Consider the following 27,757-nt stretch of genomic DNA (forward strand, 5'->3'; position numbering starts at 1 on the left):
AATGAGTTCATGAACACATCAGAAGTGGTTTAGTGTTGATATCTATAAAATCAATTGAGCTATTACAAAATAAAAGCCTAAGATGTGAAATAATTATATATACTGATTACTTATGCCTTTTAAAAAAATTGAAAGAGTTTTTAATGACAATAAAGGGTTGTGGGAAATCCACAATGAGTTCATGAACACATCAGAAGTCGTTTGGTGTTTATTAGATGAATTTCCAGTGAGTTATTAAAAATAGAAAAGAAAGACGTTGCACTTTTGCGACGGTCCCTAAGCACTCTGGCTGCCGTTGGGCACTAGGACGTATATTCGGCCCGGTTACTTTAATCTTTCGCCAGACTCGCTGATTTTGGGGAGTTGATCAAGCCTGTGAAATGTCAGTCTTAGTTTTCTGTACAAAATAAAACCATCCTGGGGGAAATTGGTGCGGTTTTCGTGACGCTATTCCAGTTAGAAGGCCGGAAAATAGGCGAATATCGCTCCTCCATTGCTCCTCTTCTTTCGTCAGTATCTCGGGATCTCGCAAAAGTATCTCGGGATCTCGCAAAAGTATCTCGGGATCTCGCAAAACTAACTCGGGATCTCGCAAAACTATCTCGGGATCTCGCAAAAGTAACTCGGGATCTCGCAAAAGTCCGTCCTTTTTTTTTTTTCACCCATCATTTTTTTTTTTTCACCCATCTTTTTTTTCCCCGTGTCCCCTGGGGGGCTCCGTAGGATTCACAAGGTGACCAAGGAATGTCTTATTTTTATTTTCATTGAGCTACGATTTTAAATAAATCTTGTGAACTATCAGTTAAAGAGTTGACGGCCATTTAGCCAGGAATGCTACTTAACATACATTCAAACCACAAAAACAATATAGAGCATGTATGTTATGCAGCAAACCAGTAATTTATTAACTTTATGCAAAAAGCAATACATGTTTTTGACAAGGTACCGAGGTAACCGCCTTCAAAATAAAAGCACCGCAGTTGTATTGATTTCTAATTTCTTGGCAACCTCGCGGGCCGGACAAGGACAGCCAATGGGCCGGATGTAGCCCGCGGGCCGCCCAATGCCCAGGTCTGTTGTAAAGTGTACTATTTGCTTATGTTGCTCCTCTCCTCATGTTATGCTTTTTCTTTGTTTTCGGATGTGAGAAAACGATGGTGCTGTTTGTTCGACGCTTCTCCATCTGAAGTCTGTCGTATGTATGTTTATGTATATGTATATTGCCTGTTAAGCGTCTTTGGATGTTGTAGAACCTGATAATGTAATAAATTCCCATTAATGTAATAATCCCGTTAATGTAATAAAAATCTGCACTTGAGTCCAGTGAAAATATAATAAAACCTGATAATGTAATAACTTCCCAATAATGTAATAAAGTGCATTTCCCAATAATGCAATACACTTTTAACCAATAATGTAATAAAGTATTACATTAATGGGAGGTTATTACATTATCAGGTTAGCCTTCATTTCGCAAGTCCTGATAATGTAATAACTTCCCGATAATGTAATAAAGTGCAGCAGACCACCCATTACTTGAGTTCAAGTGGTGATACTGTGTAGGCAACACTAGCTCAAGAGCTCTAGCGCCACCAACAGGTCAAAGTTGAATGTTTATTAACTTTTGACCCGTTCATCCGTTTTTCACAAACGAGGTATCCATGACACACGAATGCATTCAACAGCTTCTTGAAATCTAAAGGTGCTTGGCCGTGACAACCAATCAAACTTAATGGCTATGTCGCCAAACAGGAAGTTAGCCCATTTCTCAGCAACCCTTTAACATATCTTAACCAAACTTGGTACATAGGGTCATGACATCATCCTGGGAACACCTAAACAATTTGGTGAACTTTGACATCTAGGGGGCGGTGCAATATCGAAAATGTGTTTTAACTCCTATATCTTCACATAAGTGGATTGCAAACTTATTTTTCAATGTCTGGTGATATTGCCAGACCTCTCCAAATAGCTTCAAAACTATTTTGCACATCAGAATTTGGCTGGCATTCTGATCTTTGAGCATCCTGGTGATAAACGTTAACTCTTATTGACATTAAACCGGCTTAGAACCTAGGAAAAAAACCTGGTCTCAACCAGCCTTGGTGCCATCCACTATACATGCCCCTTCATCATTGCTTGCAGCTTTTATACGTTTTTGGAATGGATTATTTTGTATTTCAAACTATATGTAACTACTTGTGCCTAGTGCTTTCAGAACATTTTCACATAATCAACAGCAATATTAGGCTACAAAGCACTGCTCAAACAGTGCAGTAACACTTTACTTTTTACTAAGTACATAGGTTGGCTACATTGTATTAGGGACCCTGTAAAATAAAGTGTTACCAACTGTGTTTTGAGCTCGTTAAGTATCACTGGCAAATTGCAGTGGACTCCAAATGCAACAATTTTGTATTTGTTCAGTTAATTTCAACACACAACAAAAGCAACCTATCCAGAAAAGCAACCTCATTTTAGAGCCACCATTTTAGAACTTCTTTATGGTTGATATCTTCATCATGGCTATTTTCAACATGGACTTGAACTTTCTTTCGGCATCCATATACTGAACTGGTGTATAATCCATAAACCAATAGCAAATAGACAATGTATTATCGTTATTGAATGTGAATATTATATGAAATAACTTCACTAACCAAAGCCTCATTTGCCCTCCATGTTTTAGTAGATAGACTAATTGAAGTAAATATAGAATATAAAATACATTTATAATAAAACAAGGGACTTTATACACTGGACAGCTATCGATGAGCCTTTGGTACCAGCATGTAGTTAGAAAAACTATGTAGGTAATGCAATACTTGTAATGTAATACTATATTTTTGATTATTCGTATTAGTAGTAATAATATATTACTGGAGATGATTAAAGACAATAATAGTAGTAATAATAATAACTAGAAACAACTAGAGTGGATGCAATATACTGGCTAAAATGTTGCTATGTTGCTGAGCTCACTGACCTAGCTGCTTAATTTGAAACACGTGCATCAAGGACATATAAGGAGAGACCTTTGACCTTCATCATCAAATCAATTAATCTTTAAGTCCCTACAAACACTCATACCAAATTTGAAGCACTTGCACCAATGCATTCCGGAGATACTGCACTCAAGATTATCATGGCTGTCAGAGAGCCAAATGGTTTTGATTTTGAAAAAGCTGTTTGACACATTTGTTCAACTTGGTCTGAAGATCATATGCTAAGTTTCATAAAGATTGGACAGAATATGTGGCCCCCTAGAGGTCAAAGGTCACCAGATGTTTTGGGTGTCCCCAGGATGATGTCATGAGTCATATGATGATGTCATGATGTCATATGTACCAAGTTTGGTTAAGATATGCTAAAGGGTTACTGAGAAATGGGCTTACATCCTGTTTGGTGACCTCACCATCAAGTTTGATTGGCTGTCACAGCCAAGTGCCTTTGAATTTCAAGAAGATGTTGAATGCATTAGTGTGTCATGGTCTGAAGATCATCTGGGCCAAGATTAGAGAAGATAAGACAAAATTTGTGATAAGAGAGGCCTTTTCAAGGTTTTTGATCAAATCAAAGATGGCGGAAAATCCAATATGGCCGAAAACCCCCATTTAGGATGCATTGATTGGCCCAAGCGTTCCAGTGATACCTCGTTTGTGAAAAACGGATGAACGGGTCAAAAGTTAATAAACATTCAATTTTGACCTGTTGGTGGTGCTAGAGCTCTTGAGCTAGTGTTGCCTACACAGTATCACCACTTGAACTCAAGTAATGGGTGGTCTGCTGCACTTTATTACATTATCGGGAAGTTATTACATTATCAGGACTTGCGAAATGAAGGCCAACCTGATAATGTAATAACAATAATAATGTAATACTTTATTACATTATTGGTTAAAAGTGTATTACATTATTGGGAAATGCACTTTATTACATTATTGGGAAGTTATTACATTATCAGGTTTTATTACATTTTCACTGGACTCAAGGGCAGATTTTTATTACATTAACGGGGTTATTACATTAACAGGAATTTATTACATTATCAGGTTCTACAGGTGTCTTGAAAAGCAATATACAAATTAAATGTATTATTATTATTATTGTTATAAATGCGTACGTGACATGAGCAAATCTGAGCAGAGTTTTGTGTCTTGGCAGTGTAGACGGACACGCTACGGTGGAGCGGATTACAGTTTTACACTCTGGACGGTGGTATCACATTTTTGTGTTTTTAAGCCCCAAAAAAGGCACTTCCGTTAAAATATTTTGTTGTTTTTACCCGCAAGTGTCCTTGTGTAAATGGGGCCTAAGTCACAATATTTTAGCCCTGTTTATGCTTTTTCATTGTGTTATATCCAAATCAAACACAAGTGACAGCGAGGATGTGGTGGCTGCCACTGCCTGGGGAAATGTCACTGAGCTGTGTGCAAAGTGCACAACATGGATTCACATTCTCCAAGGAACATATAGAAATATGTCCTCTTTATTTATATACATTGTTTTTTAAATGTATCTTTGTCATCATGTTATGTAATTCAAAACAAGTGTTAGTTCCATTGGGATTAAGTCTGCCATCAGCAGCCGAACACTTAACACACAAAAAAAACACACTACATGATGCTGCGGTGTTCAAAACTCTCCATGAATGAATATTATTATCATAATTGAATCAGCTCTAATGTAAATGTTTTAGAATGTCATTGCTTTATTAATGAGAATTGCTTCATCACCACCACAGAGGCAATGCTCTTCTCAACTCCCACAATGCACCTACATTAGAAGGCAGAAGGTTTTTGTCCGATTGCGTAACAAGCTGCTGCCTGAGTAAATCAGACGCTAATTACACACAGATTGTGAGCACAAATTGAATGAAAGGCGCATTGCAAATTTGCCCTGCATGTTCATGTGCATAAATCTGCCTCTCTTTGTTTTGACACGCCAGTCCAACGGGTACATATGTAATAAACAGGTGACACAATTCAAAACGACAGCATCATACGCGGCCAGCAGCACAAGGGCACCCAGAAAATGCATTTACATTTGGACTGACAGTGGCCTGGCTCCAAGAGTCATGTTGGTAATAGAAAAGATATGGATCCTCTCCAAATCCAACACCTGTCACAGTCAGTCTCCATTGGATGCTATTAGAATTCAGGGTTTCATCATTGGGGCTAATGAAGCAGAAAAGACAAGCTGATTTGATGCAAATGCCAACAACATCCTATTCTGATAGCATTAGGCTTAATTGCCACTGTCAATCATAAGTGTGTTTCCATGGCAACAGTGAGGATCAATATGAGCATGTACACTGAGTTACCCAGATTGTGTGTCACATGAAGGGATGGATGAAGATTTGATGAAGTGTGATATAAGTGTGTGTGTGTGTGTGTGTGTGTGTGTGTGTGTGTTGAAAATCTTGTCCTTAACAAAGTGTTTTGCTTCCAAAACGTTGCTCCAAAGATCAAACAAAGCTGCTCTTGAATATGTTTGGGGAAATGGAATATGCTAAATCTATTATTTGTATAACAATCACTAAGTGTAAGGTTAAGGCCAACAAGTCCTCCAAACCACAGGACCATGCAGCTGATTAGTTCCTGCACTCAAATGCAACCAAAAGGAGCGTTTCCTAAGTTATTACCAGGGACATGATATCTAAAGGTAGCTGTCACCAATTTAAACACATTGTAGATGACTGTTGAAAATTCGCCTACAACCGCTTCCATCACATACATGTGATGATGGAACAGCAATGATTGCACAGAAATATATGTTGTTTTTCAATTTCAAAGCCATGTTATACATACGTGTCAACTGTCAAGTATCCCGTTTTGGCCAGGAAAGTCACGTATTTTTCCCTTCTTTCCCGCCGTCCTCCCGTATTAGTATTTTCGCTTATTTTAACCAAAGACTGTATATAACTGGACCCGGGTAGCCTGGGTATACTCATACTGCCTTGCGCGCTCGAATTTCATTTCGAACCTCCATCCAGTCTGGCAACCAGGGCCGTTTCTTAGCCCTGTTTTAGGGATCCAATCACAGTGCGGGGAGGGACGGCAAGACGATGATGCGTACTACTCGGCACTTGGAAGCTTGTAGTTTTCTTACGGATCCAACATGGCTGCTGCAGACACGAAACTCTCTTTAGCTGTAGATGGTGTTTTAAAGGCGAAAGGTCTCTCGGCGGCTCCGCTGTCCCCCGGCTCTTATCGACATCATCGGCGTTACGGTAGCGGGGCTATTAGCCACTAGCGGCGCTAATCACCGGCGCTACCGTAACGCCGGTGATCTCGCTACGAGCCGGGGGACAGCAGAGCCGCCGAGAGACCCGCAGCAGCTTGTTTATTGCCCATAAAATCAGTGGATGTGTGTGGTTGAATGACATGAGGGGGAATAAAGCGTGAAAATAAATAATCTTGTAGAAAGCGAGAACTGGAGAAGCAACGCAGCAAGCAACACTCTCTCACAGACACACACACAACAAACATCCATTTCTGTTGCTCTACATACGTCATCTGGTATAACTGATACGATTGGCTAAGAGCTACCTACAGACGATTTTGATAGACATTCTAAGCACCCAATAAACGGCTCCGGAGGATCGTAAACCACGCCTCCTCTACGGAGAAATGAATGGCTGGTTTCCAGACTAAATCTCATTTGAGATTAGTCTGGTGTTAGCCAGGCTAGGACCCGGGCAGAGTAAAAAAACCACAAAAAAAAACACATTCCCAGTCACTAGACTCGCAATAACTGCAACCCGCAGTAGCTACTACAGGTACTGTAGGTGGCAGCTGTCGTGAGGTTAGTGTGTGACGTCAGATGAGTGACAAGCATACACTGTATGGTTCAAATCGTGCTTGGAGCACTTTCTCTCTGCCTACCCCCTTCACTCTGAATATCTCTCTATCAATAAAGCTTTAACCCATTTAATCCCCAATTTTTCCCAGACATGAAAATATCCAAATCATGTGTCATTAGTACCCATTGAAATAATCAACCATTAGTTTAAAAGACTTTCATGGAAAAATAGGTGAAAAAGTGTGTTTTATGTTGGGTCACAATAGTGACTGGTGGGATAAGATGTTGTATCTACCATTTACACATCAGGCTGTCTCATTTTTCAGAGTTACCAGACTAACTGAATTTCCCCTCAGGGATAAATACAGTAATTTAGATTTTTTTTAATTTGATTTATAGACTACATTAACATATTTATCCTATGCAGTCATAAAAAAAACATTATATTTCCCTTTCCAGTTATTGACAAATGTAGAGTTCTGTTACTGGTAGTCTCCAACATTGCCACTAGAATAACATTCTAGTGTGACTTTGGCCTACATTATCAAATATACAACTATACCAATATGAATACTGAGAGGACAATACATAGAGCAAACAACAACAAAAAATCAGTTATTGGTCTAACTCAACATTGTTACTTTATTGTAACAGACATACCATTTTTACTTTTGGACATTTCCAATGTGATGGGAGGAGGAGAACATCCATTGGCTCAGGGCAGCTTTGTTTGACATATTCTGCAGGAATAGAGGCTTATAACTAAGAAATATTTTTACTGTCACTATTGTGACCGGTGGGATTAAATGGGTTAAAATGCCCAAAAATATCTTTGAATAAATGAATAGTGGACGTAGTCAGCGTGACGTCACCCGTAGGGTTCTGACACACTGATTAATCCAGGTTTGTGTGATTATTGTTGTTATGATAACTGAGGTCAGACACACCTGGATTAATCAGTTTGTCCAATAATGGCAGACTGGAAACAATTTTTGCATAAAGCCCATTGTAGTTTATAAGTGGTTGACAAGTGGTGATTTTAGCTTTCTTGTACACCTGTCTTAAAATGTAAGGGGTACTGGAGCTTGGTTGGGGTGGTGGGACTGCTCACGGTGGGCGCTGGAAAATTTCCCTTATTTTCAAATCCAAAACTTGACATATATGATGTTATACCAATAGCAGCATCACTAAATTAATGTACATACCTGAGACTGGAGCGTTTGTTTCGTTACTGTTATGCCAAATTTGCATCATACCTAAATTTATATCTATTGTGTGCTATATTCAAATGAACAATGTCCACTTAATTTAGCATCTGCTTGAAAGAAAAAACTCTAAAAATGATTATTTTTATACAAGCATATAAAAATTAATATTTTGAAATTGTTAGATTTAGGCAACAAAACTACTTGTTTAAGGATAGTTTAAAAAAGTGCGTAGTCAGACTTAGAAAATTATTAAAACATAGATCAGGTTGAGCTACACCAAAAAGTGACTTAACTGTCTAATAGCAACGCTGACATTGGGTTTTACATGGGACACAAAAACTGGGTGAAGGTCCTGTATTTGGTTGACCCATCCATCACCCCTCCTGCCTGCCAGAACTGGACCTTGTCCTTCTTTATACTCCTCACTTCTGCCTTGTTGTTCTCTAGTGCGACAAGGCATCCACACACATTTTACAAACAACACAGACAAAAATCTACTAAAATCAAATAAATAAACATGCTTCTATACTGCCCTACAGAGTCTAACTGCAGTAACTAGCAAAGGGTAAAACTGAGGAAAACTGCTTTAAAGTTTTTTTTAAAAAGTTTTTTAACTGGCCAGCCAAATGAGTTATAGGTAGGTAAGTGATATGACACTTATTTCTACATGTATTGGTGATGTAATTTTTATGCTAAAAAATCATGATGATTTATTTGATCTTTAACTCCAAAATTTACTGCACTCTGGTTTTGGTAAAAGCTTCTAATAGTAATGACAAACAGAGTGCAAGAACTACAATGTTGTTTTAAAAGTGTTTAACAACTCTATTCAAAGATGTGTGTATTTTAGACTTAATATTATAAAGTAATGTTATATTTTAGTCTTAGTATAATTTTATCTCACTTTTTTACTTAATCACTATCTAGATATTAATTTCCCTATCAAATAAACCTATAATTTCTATTATTTTTGTCTTCACTTTTCAACACAATGCGGCTGAATACAAGGCTACACTGTATCACAGTGGATTTTGTAGTTACTGCAATTTTTATATTATTATTTCTCTGAAATAAAGCAAAACTGAAATCTAAAACTTTGTCACAAGATAAAACAGACATAAAAGAGTTCATTTTTAGTTATAAGTCAATTTCGACCAAAACTGTCATTACTGCAGTTAGGCTTTGTAGGGCAGTAAAGCGTACGTGCAATATTACTGTGACTTTTTAATGTGAGTAATAGCTGCTGGGGAAAAAAGGTGTTTTTATACCTCTTTGTTCTCCAACTTGGATCTATAAACTTCAGATCATCAAAAAGGACAAAGCTGAAATTCACTGTGCAAAGGGTGGCAGTCGGTTATTCTCTGCAGCTGTTTGGTGTACAGGGACACTGAGTTCAGCTGTGACTCAGACTCAGACTAGATCATTTAACAGTTTGGTTCAGAGAGTTTCCGTTCTTTACAGATACATTTCCAAAGCATCACACTAAGGCCCCGTTTACACGAAGGAAAAACACAGATATTTCCATGTGGTTTGGCCTCTCATTTACATGAAAACCCTAGCCTGGCTAACGCCAGACTATATCACAAATGAGATTAGTCTGGAAACCAGCCATTCATTTTTCCGTAGAGTAGGCGTGATTTACGATCCTCCAGAACCGTTTATTGGGCGCTACGGATGTCTATCAAAAGCGTCTGTATGTAGCTCTTAGCCAATTGTATCAGTTATACCAGATGACGTATGTAGAGTATTCATAGTATTCATTTCTCTAAATACCCTGCTATGTATAAACGTGGCCTAAAAGAAATTGATTTAATAAAAGCACGACATGAAAAAGTTATTAATGGTTTTGTCAACGTGGAAAAGGGCAGTTTCCACAGTTTGCCTCAAAGTTTAGTTTTGTGTCAATAATTGTTCAGTGCAGATGTATTGTAATGATAGCACTTGAATTTACCTAATTACTTAATTCAATCAGTGCAACATTTTTACACTTTTTTACAAATTGAGTTGATTTGAAAGCTCTCAAATCAGTTAAACAATACATGAGTAATGAATAAATTTAAGTAATATTTTCAAGTACGTCTGAATTGACTTGGCTCAATTACCACATGAATTGAGTAAAGGTAAATTAAATATTATGGAAAACCTGAGTAGAAATCACTAAACAAACTGAGTAAATATAATTTAAAACATTTGTAGGGTATAACAGCAAATAAAAAAATGTATTGCACTGACTGATTTTACACTTATTGTACACTTATTATTACAAATATTTAAAGCATGTAATCTGTGAATCAAATATTAATTTATTTTGAAGAACTAAACTTAATTTATAAATGCATATTTTACACAAAGATTCCTGTTGGAGTTCTACCAATGAATTTTGATGTAGTCAACTCAAATACTCATCATGATGATATTCAGCATTTTTATTTAGTATATATTACTGTCACATTTACAGGCTTGAATCATTTCTTAGAGTGTACTATCTTACTGACTGTACTTACAGTCAGTAGTTAGAGTGTGCCAGTGAATGATGTTCAACATTTAATTAACTCCAGTTGTATCAATAATTAGTAGCTCTAGTTGTATCCTCTTTGTGATGCATGGCAGTAATTAAATTACAAGATGATGCTTGTGGAAAAGGAGGATTTGTGTTATCAGATGGATTTCTAGAAAAGATGGAAGTAGGACAATTAGACACCTGCAGCTACCCTTGTACTGTACCACCTGCTCACCCGATACTTTCCTTCATTTCTGTTGCTGTGACCTACTCACATTAAATGGCTGTATTTCCTCCACAAGTGCAGGTCAGAGCTGCCACAAAAAGCAGCCATGAAAAAAAGTTTAATCCGTCCTACATTATCATAGTGGATCAGTGTTATGAGTCATGCTCTCTCCCTCTGAGACAGGTGTTCTGCATATCCCATATTTCTATTATGTAATCATATCCCCAAACGCACACACACATGCCTACCGTGCTTCCTGCCTCCCTCATGTGAACCCTCTGGGTTTCACTATGTGGAACACCAAATGAGATCAGTTCTCATGTCGAGGGGATGAGTCTCAGACAACAGAGCGAGAGCAAGACAGGGAGTGTCCCAGTAGGTGTCGGACTATATGGAGACGGATGCAAGAATAGAACTACTGGAAAATCTAGAATGTGTGCAGGTAGTATGTGCAGGTGTTTCAAAAACACATTAGTCCCAACTGAACAAAGCTACGTTTTTTTGTGATTTGTGATGTTTGGTGAACGCTTTCTTTACCAGAACTGCCATTTAGAGCTTTGCCCAATTCTTTAGACCTCTCAAAAAATCTACCATGACTTGCTTGTTGTACTATACACTGTAAAAAAACAAAAACCTGTTGTTTTTACGGTAAAAAACCAGCAGCTGTGGTTGCCAGAACTTTACCGTAATAAATATGGTGCAACTTTTTCTAATATTATGGTAAAAGGTTATTGGCACTGTTGATTTCACGTTTAAGATTGCCATTTTATTCCATATTTTACTATGAAAAAATAAATAAGTTAATCCGTCAAAAGAAACGCTGTTCTGCCATATAATTGACAAGAAAACATGTCATAAATGAAGCATGAATGAAAGATTTTACCATTAAATATTACAGTATATAGATTTTACAGTGAGAAAAAGTATTTTTACAAAAAATAAATGCTAAAATTACAGGGGTGTGTGTGTGTGTGTGTGTGTGTGTATATATATATATATATATATATATAACAGTATATTTTTACACACATGGTGCCAGTGTGTTTTACAGCGGAGTAATGTATTTAAAAAAATTAAAAAAAAACAGTTTTGGCTGATATATATATTTACGATGTTTCATTGTTACTGAAACTGAATTAACAAATTTATCATTTTACGGTCTTTTACTGTCGTGGTTTAGCAGTTTTTCACCGTATAATCTACAGACTTTTTTTTTCAGTGTAGCTTTCCACATAGTAGACTAAGTGATTCTTTTAGTGCAGTCACGTACTATAGACTGTAAAAAGAAGTAGATATAGTCACTGTGAGATCATTAGCTTCGTTTTTTGGATCCAGAAGTTACCGAGGTCGGACTAACTAATCAACTAATGCTAATGCTAGCTAGCCAGCTCGGCAAGCAAGGTGCATCCGTAATTTATAAATGAGCAATCGACATATCTTTGACTACAACTGAATGCCGAACAAGACATTTTTAGATGACGTGTGAAAGGTTTAAAGTTCTAAGCTGTTCTGAGTAAATGGGACCATTATTTACAAAATAACCATCATGCTGTATTGAAGAAGACTTAAAACTATCAATTGAGACCATAAATTAATTAGGAAAAAGTTTACTGAGACAACAAATCATGTGAGAAGTAGGGTCATTTTTTCATTGACATTTATACAATAAAACTTTCAACCAGGTTTAAGGCACTTCACTTTTCAGACCCAGAAGATGTTGCTTGACAAATTAAATAGATCGCTGACCACCTTTTGTCTTTATATCTATTCATTATATTGGTGTGTCACACACATTGACAACCACATGTCCTGTATCTCTTTTACTGTGTCTACCTAATAAGAGCGCTACAGAAAGTCAGCTCTTAAAAACAAGGGAAAAAAGTACAGAAATTAGGTGTATTTTGCTAAAAAATAGCAAAATTATCTGCCAATGGAACAAGAAAATTTGGCTTGCCAAAGACTTTCCAAAACAAGTAAAAATATCTAATCTTAACAAACCCAAAAATACCTTAGAATTAGTGTATTCTAATAGCCTGGGTATACCCATACTGCCTTGCATGCTCGAATTTAATTTCGAACCTCCAGGCGGTCTGGAAACCAAGGCAGTTTCTTAGCCCTGTTTTAGGGATCCAATCACAGAGCGGGGAGGGACGGCAAGACGATGACGCGTACTACTCGGCACTTGGAAGCTTGTAGTTTTCTTACGGATCCAACATGGCTGCTGCAGACGCGAAACTCTCTTTAGCTGTAGATGGTGTTTTAAATAGTTTAGAGCAAAAGTTGAAAGACGAAAGGTCTCTCAGCGGCTCCGCTGTCCCCCGGCTCGTAGCGAGATCACCGCTACCGTAACGCCGGTGATCTGGCTACGAGCCGGGGGACAGCGGAGCCGCCGAGAGACCCGCAGCAGCTTGTTTATTGCCCATAGAATCAGTGGATGTGTGTGGCTGAATGACATGAGGGGGAATAAAGCGTGAAAATAAATCTTGCAGAAAGCGAGAACTGGAGAAGCAACGCAGCAAGCAACACTCTCTCACAGACACACACACAACAAACATCCATTTCTGTTGCTCTACATAAGTCATCTGGTATAAATGATACGATTGGCTAAGAGCTACCTACAGACGCTTTTGATAGACATTCTAAGCGCCCAATAAACGGCTCCGGAGGATCGTAAACCACACCTCCTCTAGGGAGAAATGAATGGTTGGTTTCCAGACTCATTTGAGATTTGTCTGGTGTTAGCCAGGCTAGTATTCTAACTAATAACAAGTGCATTTTTCTTGACTCTAATGAAATACACGTGACCTATTTTCTCAATATGTTGACAAATATTCTTGAATTAATAATAAGTAAATGCTAGAGCCATCATCTTGACATAATGATATGCATAGGCATTATATTTCTTGAAACCAGCAAAGTCAGACTAAAAATGAATCTACTTTTCGTGATACAGCTACTAAGATTTTTATCTGTACGTAGAATTATTCTTGAAATAAGGCAAAAGCCGTGGAATCTTTATATCAAACAAGTGAAACAGTCTAAAATAAAAACTGCTTACTAAGAACTATCTTACCAGACAAAAAATAAGCACATATCCCCTTGATCTAAGATATTTAATCTTACTTAGATTTCAGTTTTTGCAGTGAGGAGAAGGGGAACCTAACAGGTGCTAAGGTCATTAGATCGACATAATAACATGTCATTTCACACATGCTTTAGGAATTAGCAATTTTCTGTAGAAATACACATACTAAAAAAGAGGATGGACCTGATTTTCTGCTTGCACCTCTAGGGAGCGTGCACTGGAATAGACTGGAATGAGTTCAATTCTCTGTCGGAATTAGAAAGAAGTCTGAATTTGGAGCGCAAGAAGGAAATCTGGCCTGTTCCTCAGAGAACGAGAGAGAGAGAGATTTTCTTTGTTGTTTTCATAGAATGATAATGGAAATCGAGAGAATGTAAAACAGGAGAGATAGGAGATGAAAGATGTAAGATGAGAGAGTACTACATGTAGATAGACAAACTGTATAAGCATATCATTACTGTGTTGTGCAGAATCCATCTCGATAGCTTTGACTTGTGCCTGCGAGCATTTAAGCATACGCTTACATGCGGATGTATGTGTTTGAGTATCTACACATGCACATGTATGTTTGAAGCCATGTTTGCATGTTTGTGCAATGTGTATGCAATTGTTAGTATGTTTTCCCAGCTGCTGAGCCAGCAAGACGACAATGTCTGTCATGATGCAACAGGCAGCTAATCCTCTCCTTATGTAAACGCTTGACTGCTATTTAAATGACATGCAGATGGGATAGAGAGCTTATAGGTTTTGGCAGGCAAGTGTCATAACAAGGAATGTCTGTGGAGACAATGTGCTGTCAGCATTTGGGTGATTAATGCTGCACTTTTTGTTTTAAAAAAAATATAGGCCAGAGAATGGCAGGTGCGTGCATGCAGGTATGGGCCAAAGCTTGATGAGCTCATAGCTGTGTGAGGTGGTTGGGTGACTAAGGGGTAAGGCTAAAAGGGGAGCTGTTAGGGGAATGCAGCATGCGTATATTAACATGATGAGAAAGAGCACCAGCTGAAGTAAAAAGTGTGGAACAAGCCCTGAGGAAAATTGAGGTTGATTTTGGGATGCCTGCAGGTTCCGTGAATAGAATAACTCTGAAACAATGAAATGCTACAGGACTTTGGTGGAGTCTGAATTATTTTAGCATTCATTTAGATTCATGATTCAACATTGTTTACGCATTCATTCTTCAGAACATTGGTGCAAAAAGTGCAGGCAATAGAGGCAAAGTACAGGCAATATAATATATATGTATAACACTGCAATATAAATAATTTAAAAAGGAAATAATGAAAATTTGTCTTATCCATTATTTATTATATCTATCACATTATATTCAATGCAAATTATTTGTTTCTTACCAAAATAAAAACACTTTAACACTGCTCCTTGCATGGTGTGTTCACTTGTGTTTAAAAAGGGATGGGTTAAATGCATGTTAAATCCTTCTTCTTCTTCTTCTTCTTCTTTAGATTTAGCCGTGTTGGATAGTTCATCTTTTTTTAAGAAGACATTTCTTATTTTAAGCGTTCAACATGCTTATTTCTAGATTTAATTATCTTCATTTAAGAAATCTTGTCAAGTGAAATTATCTGTCCATGCAGCAAGATCATTTCCCTCAGATTTAGTGTTTTATCTTGTTTTTAGACACATGTTTTTTGCAGGGTTGCTTTGGCTTTTTTATTATGTTTTTGTTGTATTCTCCTCCACAGATTCTCCATTATTCCAAAGGAGAGACTATGAAGACAAGCTGTGTCACCCCACAATGCAGCCCAACAAGATATGACATAACATGGATCCCCTGCTAATCACCAGGATGGCCATAAAGCTGTGACTGGCATTGTGAAGCCTTCACCCCTTTTTCAGTTCCCAACCAATCCTTCCTTGCAACCACTGCTGCTCCCCTTTCTCCTGCAAACACAACCTCCATTCCTGCCTGCCCCTACACTTTTCTCCTCAACAATTATAGCTTCCATTCTTTATCATTTACTTTCGCAGTCATCATGCAAGGTGCTCCTACCACCTCCACTCTCCTTTTTCTCATTTTCCCCTCCCTTATACTATTTTCCAACTTCCCCTCTATGGTCAATGGGGACTGCTGGCTTATTGAGGGGGACAAAGGCTATGTGTGGCTGGCTATCTGCAGTCAGAACCAGCCCCCATACGAGACTATCCCCCAGCACATCAACAACACTGTCCATGACTTGAGATTGAATGAGAACAAGCTGAAAGCAGTGCTCTTCAGCTCCATGTACCGCTTCACCAACCTGACTGACCTCAACCTCACCAAGAATGAAATCAGCTACATTGAGGATGGAGCCTTTGCAGGACAAGCAAACCTACAGGTGAAGGGGAATGAATGATAAAAAGCTATGAGTTTAACCCAAGAATTTAGTTCACAATGAATGACTTAACATTGAGAGTAAGACTTTTATTTGGCTTCAGTAAGATCTTGAGTTATTATGGAAAGGTACTTACTAGGGCCGGGACTCGATTAAAAAAAATAATCTAATTAATTAGAGGCTTTGTAATTAATTAATCGAAATTAATCGCATTTTAATCGCATATCAATATTTGACCTGAGAACAGTGAGAAGTATTTTTTTTCACATGGATTTTTAGTATACCATTGAATAATGACTGAATACATAAGCTTAAGCAACAAAAATATTGTTTATTTTTGTTCAAGTCTGACAGACCAGTGCAATTTTTGCCATTAAGTGTAGCAATAGCATATTTAGAAATATAGTACATTTCAGAAATTCAGGTAGCCTATAGGTAGGTAGGCCTTCTGTAAACTAGAATACTTTGTTTTTTTAAGTAAAACACAATCCACGCTAGCTACCACACTAGCCGCTAGCTACTATATGTTTTGCATTGAGGTGATACTTGAGGCTGGATGTGCTGCGGTGATATGTGAATTCCTTGTTGCATAGCAACACAACCATGCTCTTATCGGCGCTTCCATCCGTTGGTTTTTTGTAACAAAATGTCCCATCTTCCACAGGGCCAACCAAAGCGGTCTCATCAGCTTCTTCGTTCATGTTCACTGTGGTTTGTTGTTGTTTGAACTCATGAACGCTAGTTGGTGCTCCAGTATAATCGGTCCGCCTGAAACTCATCCAGTGAGAAATGTTCCGCGGTGCAAAAATAAGTGCGATTAAAATGCGCCAATTTTTTAACGCTCTAATTTTTGTGTAATTAATTCATCTTAATTAACGCGTTAAAGTCCCAGCCCTAGTACTTACATAAAATCAGGTGCTTAATTCTTTAAATGTCAGTGAACTACATTCAACTGAAATATCTTGAGCAAGATGCTTAAATGTGGTGAAATTTTGCTGAAAACATGAAACATGCTTTAGAAGTTGACCAAAGATAATTATATAGTACAGTATTAAGAGTGATGGTGACTGTGTTCCCTTATAATTTTCCATAGTTAACTCATTTGCAAGCATACTGGCCCTCATTTATCAAACCAGCGTAAGACAGAAAGTGAGCGTAAAGTGGGCGTACGATCATTTCTACGCAAGGTTTGGTATTTATCAATTTGGATATTAACAATATTTGGATATTATATAGGCTATTAGGCTTTATATATCACAATGTATAAATGAAATATTCCAACCTCACCAGGAGTTGAATGGTCCACTGCTACTCTGCTGACATCACCACTGATTTTTTTCCTTTCACTTTTTATGCTGCCAAACAAAACCAGTTTGTTGTGATTGGAGAGATACGATCTTTTGATAAATCACTTGTGAACCCTGTCTGAGATGAAATATACAATCAGATCTGCGCTTGTTTCTATGCTTGCTTGATTAATCAGGGCCACTATCACTAACAATTCAGACATGGTGGTGAGTGTACTGATAATCATTAAAAAATATGTAATTGGTTGTCGTAGTCTCCCAGTTAACAATGATGAATGAAATCTGTGGTATTTTTTTAGACTGAGTCAATTGGAAAAATGACACAATCAAATGGATTGCCAACAAAATCCCTTTTTTTCTCAGGTTCTTCAGCTGGGCTACAATAAGTTGACAAACTTAACTGAGGGCATGATGAGAGGGCTCGGCCGCCTGCAATGCCTCTTCCTCCAGCACAACCTCATTGAGGTTATTGCCAGCAATGCATTCTGGGAGTGCCTCAGCCTCAGCAGCATTGACCTGTCATCCAACAAACTTGGCCGCATTGATCCATCCACATTCACAGTACTCAGTCGGTTGATGGTGTGCGAACTGGCAGCAAATCCATTCCATTGTGGCTGTGATCTTTACAGCTTCCTCACCTGGTTGGAGTCCTTCAACAATGTAACACACACCTATGACCGCCTCCAGTGCGAGACACCCCGGGAGATGTTTGGCTACCCCTTACTTATTGCTGCCGGCCATGCTGGTCGGAACGCCAAAAACATTTTGTACCATCACTGCCGAGATGGAGTTATGATTCCAGGAATGACCTCTCTCCCACCCGATCTGGATGGTCCTTCTGGGATCGGCCCAGATATGTTTGGTGGTGTAGGGCCGTACCACCAGCCCACCCCCCCTCCCTTATCCACTGAGCACAGCTTCATTCCTAGCATCAAGCTCCATCATGTCTCCTTGTCATCAGCCTCTCTCTTTGTGCAGATTCCAAGGCCCTACAGCAAAATGTATATTCTAACACAATACAACCACACATACGTCTCTGACGTCATGAATTTAAAGAACAAGAAGGAGATGATCACCCTTAATAAGCTCAAGCCACACACCAATTACACCTTCTGTGTAGCATCCATCCGGAACTCTCAACGTTACAACCACACCTGCCTCCAGTTTTCCACCCGAGCTCAAAATCAAGATGACACGCTCCCCAAACCTTCCACCACGACTCACTACATAATGACTATTGTGGGCTGCCTATTTGGCATGCTCATTGTTTTAGGCTTTGTCTACTACTGTCTACGTAAGAAACGGATGCACGATGAGAAGAAGAAGTCCATCTGTGTCAAGAAAACTATATTGGAAATGCGGTATGGACCAGAGGTGGCGGCCGCAGTGGCAAATGATCCATCGGCAGTCCACAAGCTTCAGGAGCAGTCACGAGAGCATCATCAGTATCAGCACCACCATGGAGGCAAACTTCCCATGTCTGCATCCTCTAGCTCGGGAATGCTCCACTCAGCCAACACCAGTTCGTCCAGACTTTCCTCCATCCCACAAGTGGAAAAGATGGCCACTGCCTTTTCAGAGGCCTTGGCTTCAAGTAAAGGAAACTATATGGATGTCAGAACTGGAGGGGCAGGGATGGAGAGGTTGGGAGATGGTGTCCATGGAGGGCTAGACTTGAGGGATGATGATGGAACTGATATCGGGGATGACTCAGATGATGACGGACATGGCTCTGCATCAGAGATTTCCACTATTGCCATGGAGGTGGACAAGGTCAACCAGATCATTAACAACTGCATTGATGCACTGAAACTGGATGCAGCAGCAGTTGCTGCTTCAGGGGCCTCGACTAACCCTACAGTCTGCTCCAATCCCACCTCCCCTCCCCCCACCAGCACATCCTCCCTTACTCGTGGCTTAATCCCACTCTCCCAAGGGATGTCGGAGACTTGCCAAGTCATGGCTCCCAACAAAATACCCCCTCCACCTCCACTCCCTGCCTTGAATCCCCCTCTCTCTGAGCGCCCGGGGATCAGTGGTGGGGGATTTGTCGTCACTCCCCCCTATAGACCCCCTCCACCAGCCACCGCTGTACGCCCCATTCAGCGTCAAATGAGTGCAGATGCAGCTGTGGTAATTGTAAATGCTGTCAAGAAACAGTGCAGCACCACCTCTTGTGGCTCCATGGGTCGGGACAGGGAACGTGGAGGAGCGAGGGTGTATAGCCTGGATGTTCCTGAGCCACGTAGCCCAGATGGGTGTAATCAGCAGCAGCAGTATCAAGACAGGGCCAGTCCCGTGGGCTGTGGGGAGCCCCTAGAGAGGCTGCCTTTAGTAGGAAGTGGGAGCTGCGGTGGAGGGGGTGGTGGTGGTTGCGACAGTGGTGGTGTTGGTGCCCAACATCAGGAAAACCAGAAGCAACACCATTACCATCAACAGCAACAAATACAACAGCAGCAGCAGCAGCAGCAACAGCAGCAGCAGCAGCTGGAGGTGCAGCAGGACTACCACTGCTCGGAGCACCGCCACTCCGTCCCAGCTCTATATTATGAAGGCTCCCACCAAGGCTCCCCAGCCCAGAGGGTTTCCTTCCTAAAGCCCCTGACACGTTCCCGCAGGGATGCAGCATCTTACTCCCAGCTTTCGCCTGCCCGCCACCATTCCAGTTACTCTGGCTACTCCTCCAGCCCAGAGTACTCCTCAGAGAGCTCACTGCGGATCTGGGAGCGATTTCGCCCCTACCGGAAAGGCCAGCGTGATGAGGCATGTTATGTGACGGCTGGAAATGCTCTTAGAAAAAAGGTGCAGTTCGCTAAAGGCGAGGACCTGCATGACATCCTTGATTACTGGAAGGGGGTGTCAGCCCAGCAGAAGCTGTGACTGGGGGACCAGGAATAGGCAATGTGGGAAGAAAGAGTTTGGCTACTTCTTTTCCTGAAAGGCCTGTGGGCCGGAGAGACGATTTGAAGATCATGGAGAGGAAAATGTAGGACAAAATTTTGCCTTTGGGGTTTCTTTTGGCATGCTAGGTGTATAGAATATTGTGCTAAAGCAAGGACTGTGAAACTGTGCCTGGGATATATGAGACATTATGGTGTTTTATTTTACACTTCATTGTAGCACCATTTCTGGATCATTCTCATTTAGTGTTTCCAGGTTTTATTTACAGCACAAGAGGGCAAATGCCAACTGTGTAATTTTAGTACTCTTGAGTGATCATGTTTTTTGATCCTAAGGACTGTCTTTTATCAGTGCCATGTTTTCATCTATGGGTCATCAGAGAAGGTAAATGCTGATATCCCTCATTTTAAGCTTGTATGATTCAAGATGTTGTTTCCTATTTGGTATTGGGTGCTGTATCAATTTGCAGTGTGCACTTAGATATGTTTGAACTTCTAAGTGAAGGTAGACAAAACAGACAAGATGGGGTCTGTGCTCTGCTGCAAATGACAACATGCTGTCTTCCGAACAGAGCTGTCTCTTTGATAAGATTCTTCATGTGGCGGAGTTACATGCATGTCAGTTGCATTTGTCACACACAGAAAGGAAGGAGAAATTGGAAAAAAAAGAACTTTTGCATGGTTCAATGAGTGTAAAAAAATGTTGTCCCATAGATGTCCTAAACTGTCCTAACATTTGGCCAAGTAATGATCACAATTGTGAGCGTAATTTGAAGGAGAAAATAATAATGCTTCCTTTAATGAAGGTAATTAGATGATTCTTACTTGTACAATAGGGAAATTTAACTATGTGACAGATGAGCTCACACAATCCTCTTTTAAAAAAAAAAGAGCATGAGAGATGTGACCCACATGTGACAAGAGACCAAGGTAAATTGAATGTGAGAGGGGTATAAAAGAAAAGAGGAAAGACAAACAAGGATATAAATAATTTTCTGCAGCCACTGAGAATGTAAGTAGATTACAAGCAGGTTATGAAGAAAATCTGTTTGCATCATTCAATGTGAGCACCACAGTACATTCCAAATCCTTTCTACAACATTAAAACAGAATGAGGCACAGAGGGAAAGGACATTTCTAATTACTGCCAACATGTCTGTTCTGTTCTGGAAATTAATGCTATTGTTGTCTATTGATAACTCAATTAACCAACTTGTGACAGGCATGTTTGCTTGCACTTTACGCCTCATGATTGTGTGTGTGTGGCTGTGTGGTACACAGTGGTCAGTGTAAATGGGTGTCGGCATGCCTTGTCAGATTATATTGTATGTGCCCAAATTGACTTAAATTAATAGTTGTCATATCTTCCCCATTGGCTGGTTGTATGAATCTTAACAATACGAGATTATTAATGGCATGGACAAATGTACAAATATCAATAATGTTCATTGTATTTTCCCAGACATGCGTCACATGACCGTGATGCCCAGCTATACCACAGTAGCGCAGTGCCTCTTGCTAACACAGCCATAATCTCCATTCTTGTATAGTACAGCATCCACCTGGCCTTTTCTAATGAAACAATCTACTTGTGATTTTCCTAAATGATAGTGTCATTGCCTGGCATTCTGACAAAAGGCATCCTGCTTACCCAAAGTGCTGTGTAGTCTTTGAATTTCTGCATCATCAGCTAACATACACAATCTGAGACATCCTACCCTAAAAATGTGAAAACTAAGTCAGTGGTCCTTGCTCCACATTTTTGTTCAGGGCTTTATTCAAGAGAAATTATAAGTTGTGACAAGTTAGGTTTTAGGAACATTTTCATTTCTCTTTTGATCCTTGCTTCTTTACTGTGGATGATGATCATTTTGCCCACCTCCCACTACCTACACTGCTCCCACGGGTGAACATGTCCTGTTGTGTTTTATTAAATGAGAAAAGTGAGAAATTGCCTTTCTTGTAGGTAGGACTTGGGTCTGCACAGCACATATCAACCAACACACTCTCACTCCCAACTCCTCAGATACATAGACTGGATATAAATAATGGATGTAGTCACCATGACGTCATCCATTGATTTGTGGCCCGTTGGAAGCATCGAGTTCAGCGTTACACTCGTCTCCATCTTGCGCCGCCATCTTGTTTCCGATACGGGGAGCAAACCATATCTGGACTGTGGAGACTTTTTTGTATCCATATAACGTTATATATAACTTTATTGACACATTGCCGTGGATACGCATTGGCTCGCCTTGTTAGTGACCTGTCAATCAAAGGTAGCCACGCCCCAAATTATATGATTCTTTATCTTCTATTTTCTTCTAAATGGGGCCATTATTAGAACTATTGACATCAAATTGTCTTGATGAAGATTTTTTACTAGTGATTGAGACCATAGTGTTGTCCTAAAAACATTTTCTGAGGTAATAAATCAACTGAGAGGTTTTCAAATTTTACACTGAAATGAATGGACAGAATTTTTTTGCAGCCAAACTTAGCGCCCCCTGCTGGAATTTTCGGTAGAATGCAGCTTAAGGCACTTCCTGGTTTGCCCCGCTGCTCAGTTACGGAGGTTGCCGCCCGGTCAGATAGCGACGCCTGCGGTCAGTGCCATCAGATGTTGACGCACAAGAAACCCTTTAGCGTCAGTTTTTTTCAGGAATCAGGAATATTGTGTCAGTTCAGCTCCCTACATGCATAGTGGCTTTTCAAAATAAACCTCACTGTTCCCAGGAAAGGGTCACATTGAATCAGAATCAGAATATATACATAAGATAAGAATAGAAGAATAGAATAGAAAGTTATTCTGTTAATAAAATAAAGATTAAAAAAACAAACATGCAACACTAAATATCCAACAATATAAATACAAATGCAAGTTTTAAGTAAATGAAGATATGTACAAATATAAATATGAAATATAGAATACATTTGAAGTAAATAGAGATATGTACAGTAGAATTAAATAGAAATATGGAAATAGAAAATAGAAATAAAGATATGTACAAATATAAATATGAAATATAGAATACATTTGAAGTAAATAGAGATATGTACAGTAGAATTAAATAGAAATATGGAAATAGAAAATAGAAATAAAGATATGTACAAATATAAATATGAAATATAGAATACATTTAAAGTCAATATAGATATGTACAGTAGAATGAAACAGAAATATGGAAATATAAAAATAGAAAAAAAGATATGTACAAATATAAATGTATTTATTGCACATGATTCCTATAGAAATTCCGTATTGCATAGATAAAGTTATAAAGTAATGAATCATGTAGTCATGGCTGCCGTCTATTGACTCATGGTGTCTCCCACTTTTGATGGCCACATGCAGCATTTAGGCAACAAAACTCCACATGATTAAAGTTAGGAATAAGGAACATGGTTGGGGTTTGGGTTTGTTGCTTGGAAAGTCCAACAATGCCACATTGGAGTTAATAGAAAGCCCTGTGCATCTGATACAGATGCTAATGGGAGCCTTTTGTGTCTGTATCAGACATGGAGGGACGTGACGAAGTATTGGTATCTGACAAATTGGGAGTGAGACTGTGCTTTATCAACACTGCTTTTCTTCTCTTTTTAGAGCAATTGATTTTTTTTAGCATGTGCTTGACTCCTCTGAATAAATGCAGGTTACACAGGGCTGAGAATGCAAATGGGAGAGAGTGATGTGTAATGGTATCTCCATATTGATCTGTGTTCTTCTTCCTCCCTCTATGTTTTCATCGAACATCCATCTCTGTCTCCTTTATCTTGTTTTAATAAGAAGTGTGCATCCAGTCAGGGTCAGAGGTCAGTGCCCTTGGAGTCAGTGTTCTGCTGTGAGTGTTTACAAATGAATGGACCACATGAATTCAAGAGCCTCAATGTCATGTTTTAGTAACAGTCCAGGATGCGCCACATCATCACCTTCCTCATATGATAAAGCACCATGTGATGAACATACATTCTTGGAAATGTCTCCCACTGATCTGATATTATCTGAGATAAGAAAGTTTTTTCAAAGGAACTTGTTACTATGATTGACTAAGACAAATCAGAGGAAAGGATTTTCTTTGCTGGTACGTTCTCAGAGTACCTAATCACACAGAAGAAACGTGGTATGTTTAACTCCCCAGATCCTCAACTGCCATAACCAGTTTACAGAAATGGACCCTGAGGATGAGTGTAAATGTTCAGTAATATCAGGATTGATCATCATTTCAGCTGCCATTTATGTTCATCTATCTGACAAGATATAATGTGACAGAAAACCCTGACTATTACTGTTTTCATGGAGGATTTTTTATTTCATACATTTTATTGACATATTTAACACACCAATGTATTTTTCAGGAAACAGATTTCAGGGGGGACAGATTTATGTTCAAGTGCTTTTCTGCTCAAATTTAATTCACACATTTGTTTGAATGAATCTCAATGATGATACGGCAGTACTCGGCCAACAGAGGACATTGTCCATGCTGGTTGGAGAAGAGCCAGTCTGTCAAATGATTTATAAACAGTGTTTTCACCATAGCTGATATGAGTGGTATTGTGGGAGGGTATATTGTGTGTCCCATCATTATTAATTACTTGAGAGCTTGCAGACTAAACACAAAAAGTCATAATAATGGAAATTAAGAGTCTAGTTTACACAAGTCTGTCTGCAACTCAAGACTGTACACAAAGACAGGAATTATTATTAACAAACATGCATGGATTGCTGAACAAGCCTAACGGGCACAGGCCCAAGGGCCCAAAGAGTCAGGGGCCCCCTCCAGCTTTCACCTACAAAAATATCACACAAAGAGACACAAACCAACTAGACAGATACTCAAAATAACCACAAAGAAACACAAAAAGACTACAAAGAGTCAAAAGAGATGCAAAATAGCTGCAGGGAGTCACAAAGATACAACAACGATAAAAAAGGAAAAAACATCCATAAAGACAAACAAAAATGCTACAATGCCCAAAACAATTACAAAGAGACACAAAGATACAACAATGGTGAAAAGGGGTAAAGCGAAAGAGAAAAAATGACTAAAAAAACAACAACAAAGAGAAGCAAATAACTACAAACCCCAAAACAACAACAAATAATAACTTGGAAAGACCAAAACAATTATGTAAAAAAAAAAACATAAAGGCGACAAAAATTGACGTCTAAGACACACAAAGAAATTACAAAGAGACTCAAAATTACTTCAAATAGACACAAAACGACTACAAAGCGAAGCATAGGGCTACAAATGGCAGCAACAGACAAATGATAATTAAAATAGGCCAAAACAATTACAAAGTGACAAAAAAACAACTACAAAGGGACACAAAATGATAACAAAGACACACAAAAACAGAGATGAAGAGAGAAAAAAATGAAAAAGACTTAACTAGCCTTACTGGCCTATGACATGTGGCGGGGCCTTTGGCATGTCTGTGCCCAGGGCCCATTTTCTCAGAATCCACCCATGTTAATGGAAGGCTATGAGAAACATTTTTCCCCCAAGTATGTGCTCCCAAATAAACTTCCCTCAAGCAAACAACAATGGTGGTTTACACGGAGCAGTTGTGTTAATTGGCATTTGACGTTAAGGAATAACATTTCTGTTGTGGTTGTTGGAGAATCTAAATCTGCAATTTTAAGTTTACAGGACTGTATTTTTCAATGAAACAGTGTGCACACTCTTGGGCTCAAATAACTAAATTATTAAAATCTCAAGCAAGACCAGAAATATTTCTCAAAAGATTAGCCATGTCATTTGACCTGTTTTTGTCCTACAAAGCCAGCATCAAATAAAAAAACACTTTTCTTCCTTCTAAGCTCATATCCTCATTGAACCCCTGGAGGGTGGCTCACTCAAAGATCAATGGTCCTTTTTGTAGCACCGTCCTTGTTGTTTGTCTCGGAGCCACAGGAAAGCCAGACGTGAGAAAGCCATCTAATGTGCTATTAATGTTTAATCCTTTTTGTGGGAGGCTGGCTCGGTTTGCTCCCCCTATCTGTGTACACCAAAAGAAAATCACAGATGCTTTCAGTTTTTAACATGTTAATCCTTTGATGCTCTCTTATATTTAACGCCTGGTCCAATTAAACTAAAGTCTAGTTTCTTAAATAATGAATCAGAGCCCAAAATAGGGTGTGGGTTTATGTCTAATCAGTTTCTAAATGATTAAAGGAGTTTAATGCTTCCATTAGCAAAGACCACAGTAAAAGTTTTCAGTTCTCCCAAAACACATCGAACTTTTTACCCATGTGACCGGCCATTGAAGCAATCTTAGTCAAATATATTGCTTTGATAAGCGATTATCATAATTTAATGGTAATTTGAGGATGTAATAGTTATCAACAATACAGAAAATCAGTTTAATTCTTTAGTCATTTAGTATCATTCAGTAAAATGGTAAATGTACCTGCACTTATATAACGCTTTTGTAGTTGCTTTGCGGCCACTCAAAGCGCTTTACACTACCACACCGATCAGGGATCGAACCACCAACCCTTCGGTTGGGGGGCAACCCACTCAACTGAGCCACAGTATAGGTACTATATATATATATATATATAGATAGATATATTCCCACAGTATAATAATTATCTATAAACCTATGACCCAGATATAGGCAAGAGAATGGCAGGCAAAAAAAAAATTGTAACGAATTAAATATAATTAAGTAATTGTCATAACTAAGCAAAACCTTCTGAAATTGAAGTCAAATGTGGAAATGCCTTAAACCTGCATTCTTTCTAATGGCCAGCAGGGGGCAACTCCACTAGTTTAAAAAGGGTCTTTTTATAAGGATAGATGGTCAGATCAACAGATCTTCCACGTCAGAGAAGCAAAGTAAGCTGTTTGTTGTTGTTGTTTACTTTATACACACAGTTTATCACGGGATCTCGCTGTCTCCCATACATTCAGGATTATCGCGTGTTCTCCTCCAGTTCTGTGAATATCATGCAATTAATCTTCTTTCCATATTTATCTGGTATTTGGGCCTGGTTGTGTAACACTTTATTCTGAAAACTGAAAACCGCACGTCGACACAACAAATACATTTTTGGCGCAACGCAATTTAATTACTTCATGTGGTGTGTTGATGTAAAGTTAATATTTCATCTCCTCTCTGCAGTTAATAGTTTTATACTGAAAAAAGTGAGAAAGAATGACAAAGTGTTTATCCTTCATGTCAGCTCGATTGAAGCAGTTTACATGAATTCACCGTAGATATCACAATACGGGTCACTACATTATGTATTATTATTATCATATAGGAACGGCTGGTTTGACTACGGAGAAGCGGATGGCAGCTCGCTTGACCGCAGTCAAACTTCCTGGTCACATAAACCCGACCAATTAAATATTCAAATTAAATTCAGTCCTGGTGCCCGT

The 27,757-nt window shown here is 39.0% G+C and overlaps 1 protein-coding gene across 1 annotated transcript in view; it reads left to right on the plus strand.

Annotated features, from left to right (window-relative positions):
* LOC131984020 (protein phosphatase 1 regulatory subunit 29) overlaps nt 1-27,079 on the plus strand; it is a 144,283-nt gene extending 117,204 nt beyond the window's left edge. Inside the window, exons 3-4 of the mRNA XM_059348880.1 lie at nt 15,527-16,159; nt 17,827-27,079. Of these exons, the coding sequence (XP_059204863.1) occupies nt 15,818-16,159; nt 17,827-20,343 (2,859 nt within the window). The 5' untranslated portion in view covers nt 15,527-15,817 and the 3' untranslated portion in view covers nt 20,344-27,079. The remainder of the gene's footprint in view (nt 1-15,526; nt 16,160-17,826) is intronic.
* Nucleotides 27,080-27,757: the final 678 nt, after the last annotated feature.

The sequence above is a fragment of the Centropristis striata genome, chromosome 13, assembly GCF_030273125.1.
Source record: "Centropristis striata isolate RG_2023a ecotype Rhode Island chromosome 13, C.striata_1.0, whole genome shotgun sequence".
Taxonomy (NCBI): Eukaryota; Metazoa; Chordata; class Actinopteri; order Perciformes; family Serranidae; genus Centropristis; species Centropristis striata.